The sequence below is a fragment of the Carex rostrata genome, chromosome 4 (assembly GCF_964058835.1).
Source record: "Carex rostrata chromosome 4, lpCarRost1.2, whole genome shotgun sequence".
Lineage (NCBI taxonomy): Eukaryota > Viridiplantae > Streptophyta > Magnoliopsida > Poales > Cyperaceae > Carex > Carex rostrata.
In genome coordinates, this window is record NC_135921.1 from 2,642,423 (window position 1) to 2,658,419 (window position 15,997).

General features: G+C 30.9%; 1 protein-coding gene across 1 annotated transcript; it reads left to right on the forward strand.

The window, feature by feature from the left end:
• The first annotated feature begins 10,005 nt into the window (after positions 1-10,005).
• On the forward strand, positions 10,006-11,680 carry LOC144552964 (Putative AT-hook DNA-binding family protein). Its single transcript, XM_078301014.1, has one exon. It carries the CDS (start codon positions 10,445-10,447, stop codon positions 11,450-11,452), a length of 1,008 nt encoding a protein of 335 aa, XP_078157140.1. The 5' UTR covers positions 10,006-10,444; the 3' UTR covers positions 11,453-11,680.
• Positions 11,681-15,997: the final 4,317 nt, after the last annotated feature.

Genomic DNA, 15,997 nt, shown 5'->3' on the forward strand with positions numbered 1-15,997 from the left:
TCTAATTTTACTTATCCGAATTATTCCAATAACCCACTAACGAAACAATTTTGTTTTTTGCATCGTTAATTTGCTTACGACCTCCTAAAAAACAAAAAATCACATAACTAGTTCTTAATTAGGTCCAAATGGTATCTCCAACCAAAAAATTGTCCGTGTTGGATAGCTTGTCTTAAATATGTATTAGCCAGTGTTGTAAAAAACTTCTGTTTAGGCTGATTAATTGGCTGATTAGTCGTTGGCGGTGATCAAATCGTCATGGATTTTTCCGACCAATCAACCGCTTATTTCTAATTATGATCGACCATTCCCGATTATTTCCAATTAATCGCTTGGTAGTACTCTCTCCGTCCGACGACCGCATACTGTTATTTACAACACTGGTATTAAGCCCTCAACTAACACATTTTGTTATAGTTATTTTTTAATTTTGTTTCTTTAAATTTATCAATCAAAGCATCAAATAGGTAAATTTTTTGGTCCACAGATAATCTAGAGTATTTATCGAACCAGCATCCTCTCTTTTTGAAATGCAGCACACCTGATTTTGAAATTCGCACATAAAAAACAACTTCTATAGATTCGTACAATTCAAAAAATAAAAAAATGAATTTGAAATTTTAGGACCCTACAATTCTCTTTATAGAATAGTAGCAGATTTATTTCCTTTTCCATCCCCAACAAGTGAAAACATGTTCATAGTTTTTTCTCTCTTTAATAATGCTCAAAAGAAACATGTTCATATCATGTTATGTCCTTGGCACCTCTATGCTCTCTCTCTCTAAGTTTTTATTTTTTTCTTTTGACTAAGATGCTGCCGACGTGGACCATGAGGACCACGCCATCTCATACGCCGTCGCCATCTAATGGCTGTCCCCACTCCCCCCACGGCCCCACCACCATCCCTCCTCGTCGTGCCATAACACATTGTGTGTTAAACGGGGCCTGGCATTAAATATTTGGACCGAACAACAAAAGTTAAGAGAGGACAGTTGACAAATATTTTTACAATATTATATTAGAGGAGGATTCAATTGCCTCATTACTTTGATGCCCCAATCATACCTCATTTTTTTTTTTTTTTTTGAAGGTCAGGGGCAAGGTGCCCTCCGACATCTTTGTATTAAACAAAATAAAGAGTAATATTTACAAGGTCATCTCAGCACATTAAATTTCCTATTGCAAAATTTTCACTAATCTACCTATTTTGAATAAGTTGCAGCCAATCATATCTCATTGCACCGCTTAATACGATATCCACATTAAAATGTGTTTGGAGATCAAATTTGATATTTTTTTTTTAATTTTTTTGCTATTTTTTAGACCATTTAAAAACAATGAATTTTTATCTATTTTAAAAAATAGTAATAATTTGTAAAAAAATATAAATTTAATCTCCAAGCACATTTTAATATGGGTATCATGTTGAGTGGTTTAGATTGTCTGTTTGGATTATAAAATTGGAGATAAATTAAGATGTGAAATATAATTGGAGCAAAAAACAATAGAGCATTTGAGCCCTCCTCTATTGTAATAGTTCAAATAAGCTAGATAATTATAAAATTAATTTATAAATATATAGCTGGATGTATAGATAGCTTACAAATGAAGTATCATGTAATTTAAATATTGTTTGTTAATGCATTTAAAAATCGTTAATTTTCAGACTATTCAAATTTAAAATCACTTGATGAATAACAAAACTTGCACCAAAAATCATTATTTATAGATATGGTAATTTATTGCAATTTATTTTGTTCTTGTAATAATTATCAAGATAAATAGTTATCAAGTGATCTCTTTGTATATATGAAAAACAGATCATGATACAACAACGCAAGGCAAAGAAAGAGAACATAACTTTATTCATGTTTTGTTCGAAAAACAACACAACTTTATTCATATCTTGTTATTTTCTAAAAAGTATGAGGTATATTATATATACCGAAGAACTTATTTTGAAAAATAATGCAAAGTAATGTGTACAAAAGGTGGAGAATTTGTTGATAAAAATAAAATAATTCATTATAATTAGTTGCTATGCTGTAACAATGACATATATTTCGGTTCAAAGTGCTATTGGATTTTTGCCTTGTGCTGTTTAATTACATTGTGTATATAATTAAATTTGCATTTAATGATGATGTTGATCTAACCAGTAACCATATGAATAATTAGTTACCTTCAAACTTTTTTTATATATAATTTGTTATGGTATGACAACACATTTTTTTTTTCATTGAAATGGTATAACAACATACAGCAATGTATAATTTAACTCAATTCACCGTGTGATTAATTATAACTCGATGGAATGATAATTTAATTAGTGTTCTAAATATAATTATGGTGACGAACTCCACCGAGTTTTTTAAAAATACCCAAATTTATAAATATTTTATTATAAATAACCACGTTTTTGTCAAAATTTTATTTTTGCCCAAACCGTACAGATTATTTATGGTTTGAATTTTTTTTTTGATTTAAAAATTTGAACTGTATATATTCCTTACGGTTTGAGTTTTTTTTTTGTTTTTGCTTTTTTTTTTTAGCCCAACTTTGCACCTCTGGTTAACATATCAAAACACCTTCAAAAATCATGAAAATTTACCGACATGCATTTTTGACTTCATAGAATAAGACTGTGAAGTTTCATGCAAAATCTCAAAACAGATCGTGAGATATCGGCTCTCAAAAATTGCCAAAACTGCTGAAAGAGTGCTTCTGAGCCCAAATTTGCACCTCTGATTAACATATCAACACACCTTCAAAAATCATGAAAATTTACCGACATGCATTCTTAACTTCATAGAATAAGATTGTGAAGTTTCATACAAAATCTCAAAACAGATCGTGAGATATCGGCTCTCAAAAATTGCCCGAACTGCTGAAGGAGTGCTTCTGAGCCCAAATTTGCACCTCTGATTAACATATCAAAACACCTTCAAAAATCATGAAAATTTACCGACATGCATTCTTGACTTCATAGAACGAGACTGTGAAGTTTCATACAATATCTCAGAACATATCGTGAGATAATGAAACATAACAAAACTGAAAACTCAAACATAATAAAACATAATATAGCTAAACTGAAATAAAACTAAAACATAATAAAATATAACATAGCTAAACTGAACTAAAACTATATAAAAAAAAACTCTCTATCAATGGTAATCCGAAGGGCTATATCGGTTAGGTGCTTGACAGGCAGAGTGGAGGCATGTAGGCAGGACCCTGCAAGGATACCAATTAGTTTCTTTATTTCGCCTACCTTGCATTTCATGATTTTTGAAGGTGTTTTGATATGCTAATCAGAGGTGCAAATTTGGGCTCAGAAGCACTCCTTCAGCAGTTCGGGCAATTTTTGAGAGTCGATATCTCACGATCTCTTTTGAGATTTTGTATGAATTTCATAGTCTTGTTCTATGAAATCAAGAATGCATGTCGGTAAATTTTCATGATTTTTGAAGGTGTTTTGATATGTTAATCAGAGGTGCAAATTTGGGCTGAGAAGCACTCCTTCAGCAGTTCGGGCAATTTTTGAGAGCCGATATCTCACGATCTGTTTTGAAATTTTGTATAAAACTTCACAGTCTTATTCTATGAAGTCAAGAATGCATGTCGGTAAATTTTCATGATTTTTGAAGGTGTTTTGATATGTTAATCAAAGGTGCAAATTTGGGCTCAGAAGCACTCCTTCAGCAGTTCGGGCAATTTTTGAGAGCCGATATCTCACGATCTGTTTTGATATTTTGCATGAAACTTCACAATCTTATTCTATGAAGTCAAAAATGCATGTTGGTAAATTTTCATGATTTTTGAAGGTGTTTTGATATGTTAACCAGAGGTGCAAAGTTGGGCTAAAAAAAAAAAAAACTCAAACCGTAAGGAAAATATATATGGTTCGAATTTTTAAATCAAAAAAAAAATTCAAACCGTAAATAATCTGTACGGTTTGGGCAAAAATAAAATTTTGACAAAAACGTGATTATTTATAAAAAATATTTATAAATTTGGGTATTTTTAAAAAACTCGGCGAACTCCACCTTTTTACAAAGAGATGCATGTTCAATTTTCAATAAATAAATGCCAGGGTTAATAGAAACTTATATTCAAAATAAATAAATAAATAAAACTAACGATTTTTTCTTTTGAATTAAAATAAAGAAGAACTCACATTTATTTGTCCACTGAAAACAATATTAAACTAATTAATAATTTGAAAATGTCAAAAATTAGAGCTGAAAATTTTACTTAAAGAAGCTCAGATGAGAATATGCATTCATCTTCTCCCTATTTTTCTTTTCCATAGTTTTATCTTATTTTCAGTTATTGAGAACATATATAATCAACAAATGAAAAATTACTCTATTATGAAATGCGTTGCCTTTTACATAGATAAATTCTTTAGCACCAAAATTTTATAACTTTCGGAATAAAGAATTAAAAATGTGCCTAGATTTTAAACGTAGCATGCAATGCATGCATCCCACCGCCGCAAACAAGAAGCAATTATCAATTTGAAAACATGATCCATGTGAGAGAGAGACTCAGTAAAACACCAAAAGTAAAAGATCTCTCTCTCTCTATATCTAAGTCTCACCATTAAAATTTGAATTTTTTTCATAAACCATAATTGAAAAATGGATTCTTAGGGAACCAATATGATTACAACTTTTTTTTCAAAAACCATAAGAACCGTGGGAACGTCACGGTCTGGCATTTTTTTTTTCCAGACCGTGTGCTTCTCACGGTCTTGCCAAAATTTTTTTATTTTTTTTATTTTTTTTTTAAAAAAAACATATTTTTTTATTAAAAAAAACAGATTTTTTTTTCAGACCGTGGGCTTCCCACGGTCTCAATTTTTTTTTTTTTTTTTTTTTTTTTTTTTTTTATAAAACAGAATTTTTTTTAATTTTTTGTATTAAAATATTAGAAATGTTGAATATGTTTCTTTGAAAATAGATGAAATACAATATAATTTGATTTATTAGAAATACTGCAATAAATAACCCGGATCAATATTTTTCAGGTCGGATTTTTCGCGGCTGTAAGAAAAATTAATATATTTATTTATGTGTTATTAGAAAAAAATAAAAATGCTTAGATTCTGAGTTATTGATCCCGATTCAAAAGTCACTTCTAGGTAATCCAGAAAATATTGTGATCCCTCTAGGACATTTAATTTATAAAAAGTTATATCTATTTTGAGAATTCTTTTTGAATAACAATTATTAAATAACTTAAAAGTTATTATTATTTTCAAAAATAGATACAACTTTTCATAAATTAAATTTACTAGAAAGATCACAATATTTTCTGGATTACCTAGAAATGACTTTTGAACCGGGATCAATAACTCAGAATCTAAGCATTTTTATTTTTTTCTAATAACACATAAATAAATATATTAATTTTTCTTACAGCCGCGAAAAATCCGACCTGAAAAATATTGATCCGGGTTATTTATTGCAGTATTTCTAATAAATCAAATTATATTGTATTTCATCTATTTTCAAAGAAACATATTCAACATTTCTAATATTTTAATACAAAAAATTTAAAAATTAAAAAAAATTCTGTTTTATAAAAAAAAAAAAAAAAAAAAAATTGAGACCGTGGGAACCCCACGGTCTGAAAAAAAAATCTGCTTTTTTAAAAAAAAAAAAAAAAAAAAAAATTTGGCAAGACCGTGAGAAGCACACGGCCTGGAAAAAAAAAAAAAATGCCAGACCGTGAGGTTCCCACGGTTCTTATGGTTTTTGAAAAAAAAATTGTAATCATATTGGTTCCCTAAGAATCCATTTTTCAATTATGGTTTATGAAAAAAACTCTTAAAATTTAAGGTCCCAGGTCTAGATACTTTTCTGTACCACATCACAGTACAATATACTGTTCAAAAACAGCATAGCATGTTCAACCAAATCTCTATCTCTGAGACTCTGAGTCTATACTATATATATATATGTAATTATGTATGCATTTAAGTTTAACACTAATCTACCTCTATTTATAATTTCTCCATGCCGACTACTAGATATTCCCATTTCATCTGGCAAAGGCAACCTTATCAGAAACCAGGGATGCATATCTAGCCGTTTATCAACTGATCAGACGGTGCAAAATGGTTCCGTTAGCTTCTTATCTTCTACTGTGCTGTAGGAGCCATGCATAGCTGGATTAGGCTCAGGTGGGCCCCCATGTTTGGACCAACACAACGTGGAGAAATCAGGGAGTCACTTCCTCACAGCATGTACACATTTAATTTGTCCATATTATCTATTTAAAGAAATGGAAATGATATAACACAACTTAAAACATACACAAATCATAGCATATATAGCTTCATAGGTTCACTAAAATGAGAAATTGTTATTGAAAAATTATTAATGCTTGTATAGTTGTAGAAATAATATTTTATATTACATTTGTTCGTTGACAAGCGTTTCATGTTTTATCGTATCTCATATTCTTTATTTCATTTTTTAAAGTCCAAACAGTCGATTCATACCGATCAACATGTACTCCATACTAACATTTACCTGGTGACCAAATTTTATATTTTTGATTTTTTTTTTTTACTTTTTTTTAGATAGGTACAAAATTATTGTTTTTTGGATAGTCCAGAAACATTGATTTTGTATATATATAAACTTGAGTACAACTAGGGTGTTCTTAAGCTTTTGGTAAACTTAGCTCCAAATTAAAACTATCGAATTGACTTCAAATTACGAATCCAAACCGTTAAAATTAAAACCGATCTACTTCACTAGTGATAAATTTGCATGTAAAGTTTTTAAATTTTTTAATTAATTTATTATAAATTCAAACTGTAAAAAATGTTGAAAAATGAATATATTAAAATTAATTTATAAATGTTCTAATTTTGACCACTTGACTTTATACTAAATTATTTCGAAAATTTAGAAACTTTGCATGTAAACATATCACTCGTGAAGTAGATCGGTTTCAATAGTTTAGATTCGTAGTTTGAAGCCAATTTGATAGGTTTTGGTTTTGGTGAGCTATAAACTTTATTATTTTTTATTTTATTATTTGTACATTCGGTTGTTAATCTGCAACATTAATAATTATTTATTTATTTTTTGAAATATGTAGTGTTGATAGTTAACTTGGAGATAATAACCTGAAATAATAAAAAAAGGTGCTGACTTTTGTAATTTGTGTTACGCTGACATAGACCAACTTTTTGAATGTGTTGTGTTATTTTTTTAAAGTGCAATATTTAGTATATATAATAATAAAAGATGATGAAGAAGAAATGAAATGAATGCATTTGTTGAGGATTTAAATTTTGCCTTGGCGTGAAAGGATGCATGTATTGAATTGTATTGTATTGTAGGCGCATCCTGCACACTGGCATTGTCTGATTTAAATTTAATATGACATTTCAACCAGGTCTTTATTATCATATGTGCTCTAGCAAGTAACCGACAGTCTCTATCTCTATATAGCCTTTGACCTCTGCTTTTCTACCCAATTGTAAACAATGCAATTTTTCTGTTTTAGGATAGAAGTTGACGTGCTTTAGAAATTCAACAAGGGGAGAAAAAAAAAGGAGGAATAATCGGATTGTCTAATATAAAACACTATTTATTTTGAATTTTGAAATTTTTGAAATTTTCTTTATTATTTATTTTGATAAGTATGAAACACTATTTTTTTTAGTGTTATAAGTAGGGGTGACTAAAAATAGCTCTTGGATCGATCGTAACTCGCTCGCTAACAGCTCGATTGTTATAACTTATAAGAAAAAAAAACTAAAATTAAAACACAGAAATAAACATGTAATCTCTATCTTCAATTTAAGAGCAACTCTCATTCTTATCCTTTTCCTCTCCTTACTTTTGACTTCTTCTTTTTTCTGAGTTTTTAGAGCACGTTTTAAAAAACTCAAAGTCAATTTCAGCATTGAATTATAAATTTATGTCTTTTTCAAAAAGAGCAATTAATACATCTTCAAACCAATGAAAATAACGTAGGTAGATTTTAGAATAATTAAGAATTTGACTTTGGTGTTATTCAGCAACATAGAATTAAATCTTCTTAAAAATTATTTTTTTAATTTTTTTTAACTTTCTTAGTCGTTTAATTCTACCCAACACTGAATTCTTAGCGAGAATTAAGATCACCTTTTTTAGCCTCATTTTACTCATATCTTAATCTCCTACATGAGTCTTAAGACACTTCTATCACTAAATTAAAACTTTTTATTTTTACTCACGAATTAAGACAAACTGGACATGAACTCTTTAGCACAGATTAAAATTTAATCATTGTTGTTGTTGCTGAACACGTGGTATTCAAGTTTAAAATATTATCATTTCAAAGATGAATCTCAAATTAAAAAAAATATATGTTTTAAACAACTCATAACTCTATTGGAGTAACCATCGGTTGTGCTAGGTTTATTATATTAAAAGTAGAGATGAACAAATTTATTGATGATAACAGAATAAAACAGATTTAAACTATGTTAAATTAAAATACAAGTAGTAATACAAAATGTAACAATGTATAATAACTAAACTCGATTCATGTCCATTTTCTGAAGGAAAAAAAACTATTTTTTTTTTCTAAAGTAGAAAAAATAATTACAACCAAACAACGATAATGTCCTTAATTAAAAGGGAAAAAAAATGTGTGTTAAAACTATGGAATTTTGAATCCAGTATATTTGTATTAATGCAGAAACTTCTGCTAGAGTATTTTTTTTAATTCTAAAACTAATCAAAATGAAAAAAAAAAATATACAAAACTAATAAAGATTACAGTGTTCAATTGCTTCATTAAAATAAAAATGGACATCTCCTTGATTTAACAACTAACAAACTATATTTGATAATATTATTACTTCATTGAAGCATATCATCATAAATATTAATATCTATCATACTCAATAATTTATTCAAGTATAACACCATTCAACTTGAGCACATTCTATTACATCTTTGAACTCACTGATCATCATAAGATCTGATTACCTGTCTTGTTTATACTGGTAATATTTGTAATATGAGTGAGGTTATGGTATTTTGTAATTCTTAGATTAATTCATGCTATGAATTTATTTATTTTATTTTTAAATTCAAACAATCCACTCAAAGTACTCAATATAATCTCCATATAATAATGTACTTGAAAACGAAAATTAATCACTATTTTCAGATGATCCATAATCTTTGAGATCATAAGATTTTCTATCTACTTAAAAATATAATAAATAAATTCTAAAAAAAATATAAAATTTAGTCTTGAAATACATTTTCATATGAAGATTATATTATATGAATTTGAGTAGAATTTATAATGAATTAGGCTAGTATAACATCAGTGTCATTTTAACCTATATAACACCAATTCTAAAACCTATCAAATCGACTTCAAACAGTGAATTCAAACCGTTCAAACAGATTTACTTTATTAGTTGTGCGTTTACATGCAAAATTTATAACTTTTTGAATTTATTTAGTATTAAGTCAAGCGGTCAAATGTGTGAGTTTTTAAGTTAATTTTAATACATTCATTTTTTTTTTATCTCTTGATTCGATACTAAAATAATTTGAAAATATAAAAAAAAAATTTGTAAACGCATCACTCATAATGTAAATCGGTTTGAACGGTTTGAATTAGTTGTTTGAAGTCGATTTGATAGGTTTTAGAGTTGGTGTTATATAGATTGAAATGACAGTGATGTTGTAATAGTCAAACTCATTTTTAATATTTTCTCAACAAATTTTATAATTCAATACCTCTGCAATAGATTTAGTAATCTCAGAGGAGGCTCAAACTCTTCAAGAAACCCGTTACCGCCATTTGCCCCTAGGATAGGAGAGAGAAATAGAGAGAGAGAGAGAGAGACAGAGAGAGAGAGGTGAAAAGACAAAAAGCAAAAAAAAGATTGACAAGGCAGGTCGCTATCCATCAGACCCGGTTCAGTCTGGCAAATTATCACCTCTCTCTCCATCCATCCATCCAAACTCTTTCTTTCCATCTCTTTCCTTTTGCATTTCAAACTTCTCCTCTTTACAACTTGCACAATTTGCATATAGAGGTGAGAACAAAACGACCAGAAAAGCACCTTCCACCAACCCATCTCATCTCATCTCATCTCCCTTCCCTTTCTCTTTTTCTTTCCTTTTCTAGACCATCTTCACAATTTGCATAGCTCCATCCTTTCTCTTCCAAGATCCATCACACCAACTGGACCCACCTTCCTCCTCTCTCTGTTCCCTTCCTTCTCTCCTCCTTTGCTTGCTTTCAAAGCCCAACCATGTACCAAAAGAACCAAACTTGTTAGATAGATACATAGACAACTCAAATCCACTTTCTATAAAATATTATTCAATCCACAGAAGCTCAACCCTCAACCTCGCAGTATCTCCACACACTCTTTCTATCTCACATCTCAATACCTTTAATGCTATTTAGTAGCAACCTTGCTTCTAAGATGAAAGACAAGTACATAGAGAGAAAAGACAATTTTCTCCATCCCTTTAACACCAATCCCAACCCTGGCCCCCGTCCCGGTCCCGCATTCCAGCAACAAAAGAGAGAATGCCTCTCAGACGAGGCTGAGGTCGACAGTGTCAAGAAGCCGAGGAACTCTGAAGACGAGAACAAACAACTCATTGCCATGCCGCAACAAGGTGGAGATGGCGCCACGATAGAAGTTGTAAAGCGGCCCCGTGGTAGACCACCGGGCTCAAAGAACAAACCGAAACCACCGATGGTCATAACCCGTGAGGCTGAACCTGCGGCTGCGATGCGGCCTCATGTGTTAGAGATTCCTAACGGTCATGATATTGTTGATTCCCTCGGGAAGTTCTCTCGGCGAAGGAATCTAGGTGTTTGTGTTTTAGCTGGTACAGGTGCTGTTTCGAATGTGACACTTCATCAACCGATTACTGGACCGAATGGCGGAGGTGGTTCAATAGTGTTTCATGGGAGATTTGAGATACTATCTATCTCGGCTACTTTTCTACCTCCTGCCATGTCAGCACTGTCGCCACCCACTGCCGCTAATGGAGGGATGTCAATATCGCTTGCGGGCCCACATGGGCAGATAATTGGAGGAACTGTTGCTGGACCGCTTGTTACAGCAGGGACGGTGATCATGGTTGTTGCAGCATTTAATAACCCGACATTTCACAGGCTACCGGCTGAGGATGACATGTCGGTATCGGTTTCAGTATCTGGTGGAGGGGAGGAGGTTGAGAGGGACAACCATGAAAGAGACCGGGAACACCACATGCAACGCCGGGCATATCAGATGGAAGAACCGCAACGTGAGCAGGAACATTCAGCGCCACACGTGCCGGGCCCGAATCAGGCCGACTCATGCGTCATGTCTATGTACAGTTGCCATCTTCCTTCCGATGTCATCTGGGCACCGGCGCCTCGGCCACCGCATCCACCGCCTTATTAGAATCATACATTAGGTCATAGATGCTTAATTTGATTGTATGCTTATTGTTAATTTCTTTCTCTTTTTTACTTTGGTAGGGAGTTGAAACTTGAAAGATGTTTTGTTAATTTATATGGTTTTCTCTGCTTTAATCATCGTTGTTAATTATTTAATTAGCTCATGTTTAGATACAACAAAACAAGTTAATTAATCGATCTTCTTAACATAATGCATTGCTACAACTCATAACAGAAATATTTCGTTTCTTTGTTTAGGGAGGCTACAGTCCTATCTATAGTGCGGATTGATCCATAATATAAATTAATATTTTCATTTAAAAAGTCTAAACAGTTGATTTTGTATTCATCATAAAAAATAGTAAAATTTAGTCACTAAGTACATTTTTTATTTTCATGATCACGTTGAATGATTAATAGTAGGAATATCCGCAATGTATAGTAGTACCATAGACCATAGTAGCCCCGCTCATGTTTTGTTTTTTTGTATGTATTGTGTGTGGCCTGTGGGTGGGTGTGTGTGAGAAATGAGTGGATAGGGTTTAAAGCTCAGAGGAATAGGCAGAACAAGTACAGCAGTTAGATACCCACGCGAGGTGACCTATTTACCTATATATATTATATATTTGCTTGATTGATTGGTTGGTTTGATTCAAAGTGTTAATAAGCAAAGATGAGAAAAGAGAATGAAAGATTTCAATTTTGTAACCAAGCTTCTCATGTCACTGTCACTGTCACGCTATCTCTCTCTAAACAACCTGTTGCATGTCGTACGAATCAAGCATGGGAGGTTTTTCTTTATGATGGTAAGGTAAGAGAGAGGCAAAGCATATCAATATCCAGAGCAGAGAGCAGAGAGAGAGAGAGAGAGAGAGAGAGAGGTGGGCTGGGATTGCATGGTCTGAAAAGAAGAATTCAGGCGTGACATAGTGGAAGGGGTTTTATGAGGAAAGACGAGGCAGAGATTTTGTACTTGGGCCTTCTTAAAGCTGTTTGTATCAATCTATGGAAAAAAAGAAAAAGCCTATCCAGCCCCAGCCCCAGGCGTAGCATCTTTCTCTCCGGTCGTCCTATACTAATAAAGTATGATCACTCCACAATCTGTCAATCTCTATTTTTTTTTCCTTTTGCTGATGCTGTTGGAGTGTTGGTGTGTCTGGATGCAAAACAAGAAAGAGAGGATTCGAATGTCTTTATTTTATTTTGTGTATTCATCACGTTTTTATTTTTTAATTATAATAATTAAAAATTTAAAAGTTTAATGTTTAAACAAAATCGTTAAAGAATTACGACATTTCGATTTTGTTTTTATGAGTATCAAGAGTTTGTAAAAATATATCGATGTGAATAATTATAGATGTTGATTTTTCACCTTATTGATTTCTATAATATCAAAATCGCAAAGTGATAATCTTTTATGTAAATGTAAAGAAAATAATATAATTCACACTTAATAGTTTTATTTTAACATATAAATTTTAGAACTTTAATTATTAGAAATTAAAATGAAGGTATAATAAATGTACAAAAATTAGAGTAATTTGAACCTCCTCCAAAAAATAATACTAATTTAAAAAAAATATTATTATTTTCGTTTAATGCAATATAAAACTAATATTTCTCAGTAGTATACAACTTTTACATTGTTGGTATATATTTATGTAAATAATATTAGAATTACACTATTTTTTATAAATAATTAGTTTTTTCAATCACAAATAACAACTTCTGTAGGAGTTCCAAAACAATTTTTGTTTTTCAGTTCCTCTCTCACGCAATTATTTCATTAAAAAAATATACCAATTATTTAAAAATAATTATTTTTTAACAAATAACCACCTATTATATTGGTTTCCTCCACTATCTTAATGTACAGTTAGTTTCATATTTTAAGTACAACTACTATTGAAAGCTAATTATGACCTACAAAAAAAAACTTAAACCAAATAATTTTTCAATTGAATTCTTTCTTCTAGCAGATATATGTAAAGAAGTATGTTCACGCAAATTTAAGCTGTCAAATACGAAAATCATGACCTCCTCTGATATATTTGTCTGAACAAAATCAAGAGCAGCGACACAAAAACGCCTCTGGCCAATTTTGTTGTGACAAATAGAACAAGAAAGTTGTGATTTACAAAATAAATCACAATTCAAAAACTTCAATTTCTTGATAATGGTTCCAAAACAATTAATTCATCTTGAACAGTTAATCAAATAGTCTTTAAGAATATCTTATTATGTCTAAACTGCAGACTTAGCGCAGTAATGCTAGTTCTATTTCTCTGTAGAAACATATTTAAATTTTAAAAATAATATTTAAAAAATACTAGATGTACCAAAAAGATATATGTTAATGGAGGCCCTAGGCCAAGGTGCATATTTAATGATAAATTAAGATTGAATTACATTTAAAAGATAGGAGGTAGAGAGATAGGTGTTTACTCTTTTACTAGAGGAGGAGAATGATTGAGTATTTACATGATGAAAGAACCGCCCCCTAAGCTATCTTGTCTGTTAGTGCTTAACCTTTGGTTGGCATGTAGGCCTATGGGCTATGGCTATGGCCATGGCCATATAAATATCATTTTTGTCAAAAGAAATTCAATCTGTACTGTCATTGTCACCGGTCAAAAGTTCAGATGGCAATCCAAATTAGTATACTAGTCGTTATGTGAATGTCAAATGATATTTTACAGTGAGATGTATGACTTATGAAATTTACTTTTATAATGACGTTGAGATTAATTGATGCTTGACTGCTTGTATGTAATTGTTCTATATTTTTTATCATGCTTGATTTAGCAGATGTAAAAAATAGTAGATTATATATTTAGTAGGTTATATTAAGAGTAAGAATTTAGTATTTAGTTTAGAATATTTTAGGAGATGTTATTTATAGACTTATCATTTTAAAGATTTATATTGTTATAAATATATCTTATTTGTACACTAAGTAAAAATAAAGTTAAAAATACAATTAAGCTTCCTCATAATATTATTTTACTTTTATTTCTGGCATCTCCTTAAGAAAACCCTAACAATAATAAATAAGAGAAGGCTGAAATGTTTTATGTTTTTATTTTTTATTTTAAAGTTCAAAGAGTCAATCTAAATTTTCCAACATAATTTTTATATTAAAATATACTTAAATACCACATTTTATAATTTTAAAAATTATTTGCATTTTTTTAAAAATATTTACAATATTATTATTATTTTCATAAGATTTTCGAACCTATCTAAAAAGATAGTAATCCAAGTACATTTTAATACGGTGATCATGTTGAGCAATTCGAATTGACTGTTTGAACTTTCACTAGTGGAGAATTTGGAATTAGTGTCGGTTGTTTATGGGTATTAGTGTCGGACATTAGGCGACACTAATCGGGCTGATACTAATACTTTGTAAATAGTCGACACTAAAAGTAAGGCATTAGTGTCGGCTATTTATTAAATGGCCGACACTAATACTTATTAGTGTCGGCTTTTTAATAAAAAACCGACACTAAAAGTTAGTATTAGTGTCGGCTTTTTAATAAATAGCCGACACTAATGTTTTTTTTTTTAAAAAAAATAAATTTCAAAAATTCACTATAAATCATAGAAAATTCTAAAAATGAAAATTTTTGTTCTGGAATGCTCATATATTTTTGCTGAACTATATATAAAACAAAGATATCAAATAATTCATCATAATTTACAAATAACACTCACTAAATAAAATATCATCCAAATTGCTCATTTATTGTTATCATACAAACCCTAAAACAGAAAATACATAAAAGATACATAAAAGACCCTTTATTGTTATCATACAAACCCTAAAACAGAAAATACATACATAAAAGATACATAAAAGACCCTAAAAACTCTAAAATTATAAAGACTATACCAAAAGTCCATGAAGGAAGACTCGGATCGCGAATCTGAGCCCGCAGAATGGTGAAACGAATCATAGATTCGTTTCTAATTCGGTTTTGGGCTGTGGAGTTCCTGTCAAAATTTCAGCCCGATCCGACGGACGGATCAAAAGTTACGCCCCTTTTCGTGAAGCATGCACAGAAGAAGCGGCTGAGAAGATCAGATCGGAGAGAAGCGCTTTTCGTGAAGCATGCGCAGAAGAAGCGGCTGAGAAGATCAGATCGGAGAGAAGCGTGAAGCGAAGTGAATGTTTAAACCCTAGGCGTGCGTTTGAAAGAGATGCGCGGGACTTAAAATGAAATTTTTTTAGCTTTAGTGTCGGCTGTTTATAAATAGGCGACACTAATAACTGAGAATTAGTGTCGGCTGTTTATAAAAAGACGACAGTAATACATTAGTGTCGGCTGTTTATAAAGAGCCGACACTAATTGTTAAGTATTAGTGTCGGTTGTTTATAAATAGCCGACACTAATACATTAGTGTCGGCTATTTATAAACAACCGACACTAATTCTCAGTTATTAGTGTCGCCTACATCTAAATAGCCGACACTAATATTATTAGTGTCGGTTTTTTGTAAACAGCCGATACTAAAGTATTAGTGTCGGTTTTTTAAGGCGACACTA

What these genes read in the sequence shown, in the direction of transcription:
- LOC144552964 (XM_078301014.1), top strand. Translation starts at nt 10,445, where the DNA reads ATGCTATTTAGTAGCAACCTTGCTTCTAAGATGAAAGACAAGTACATA.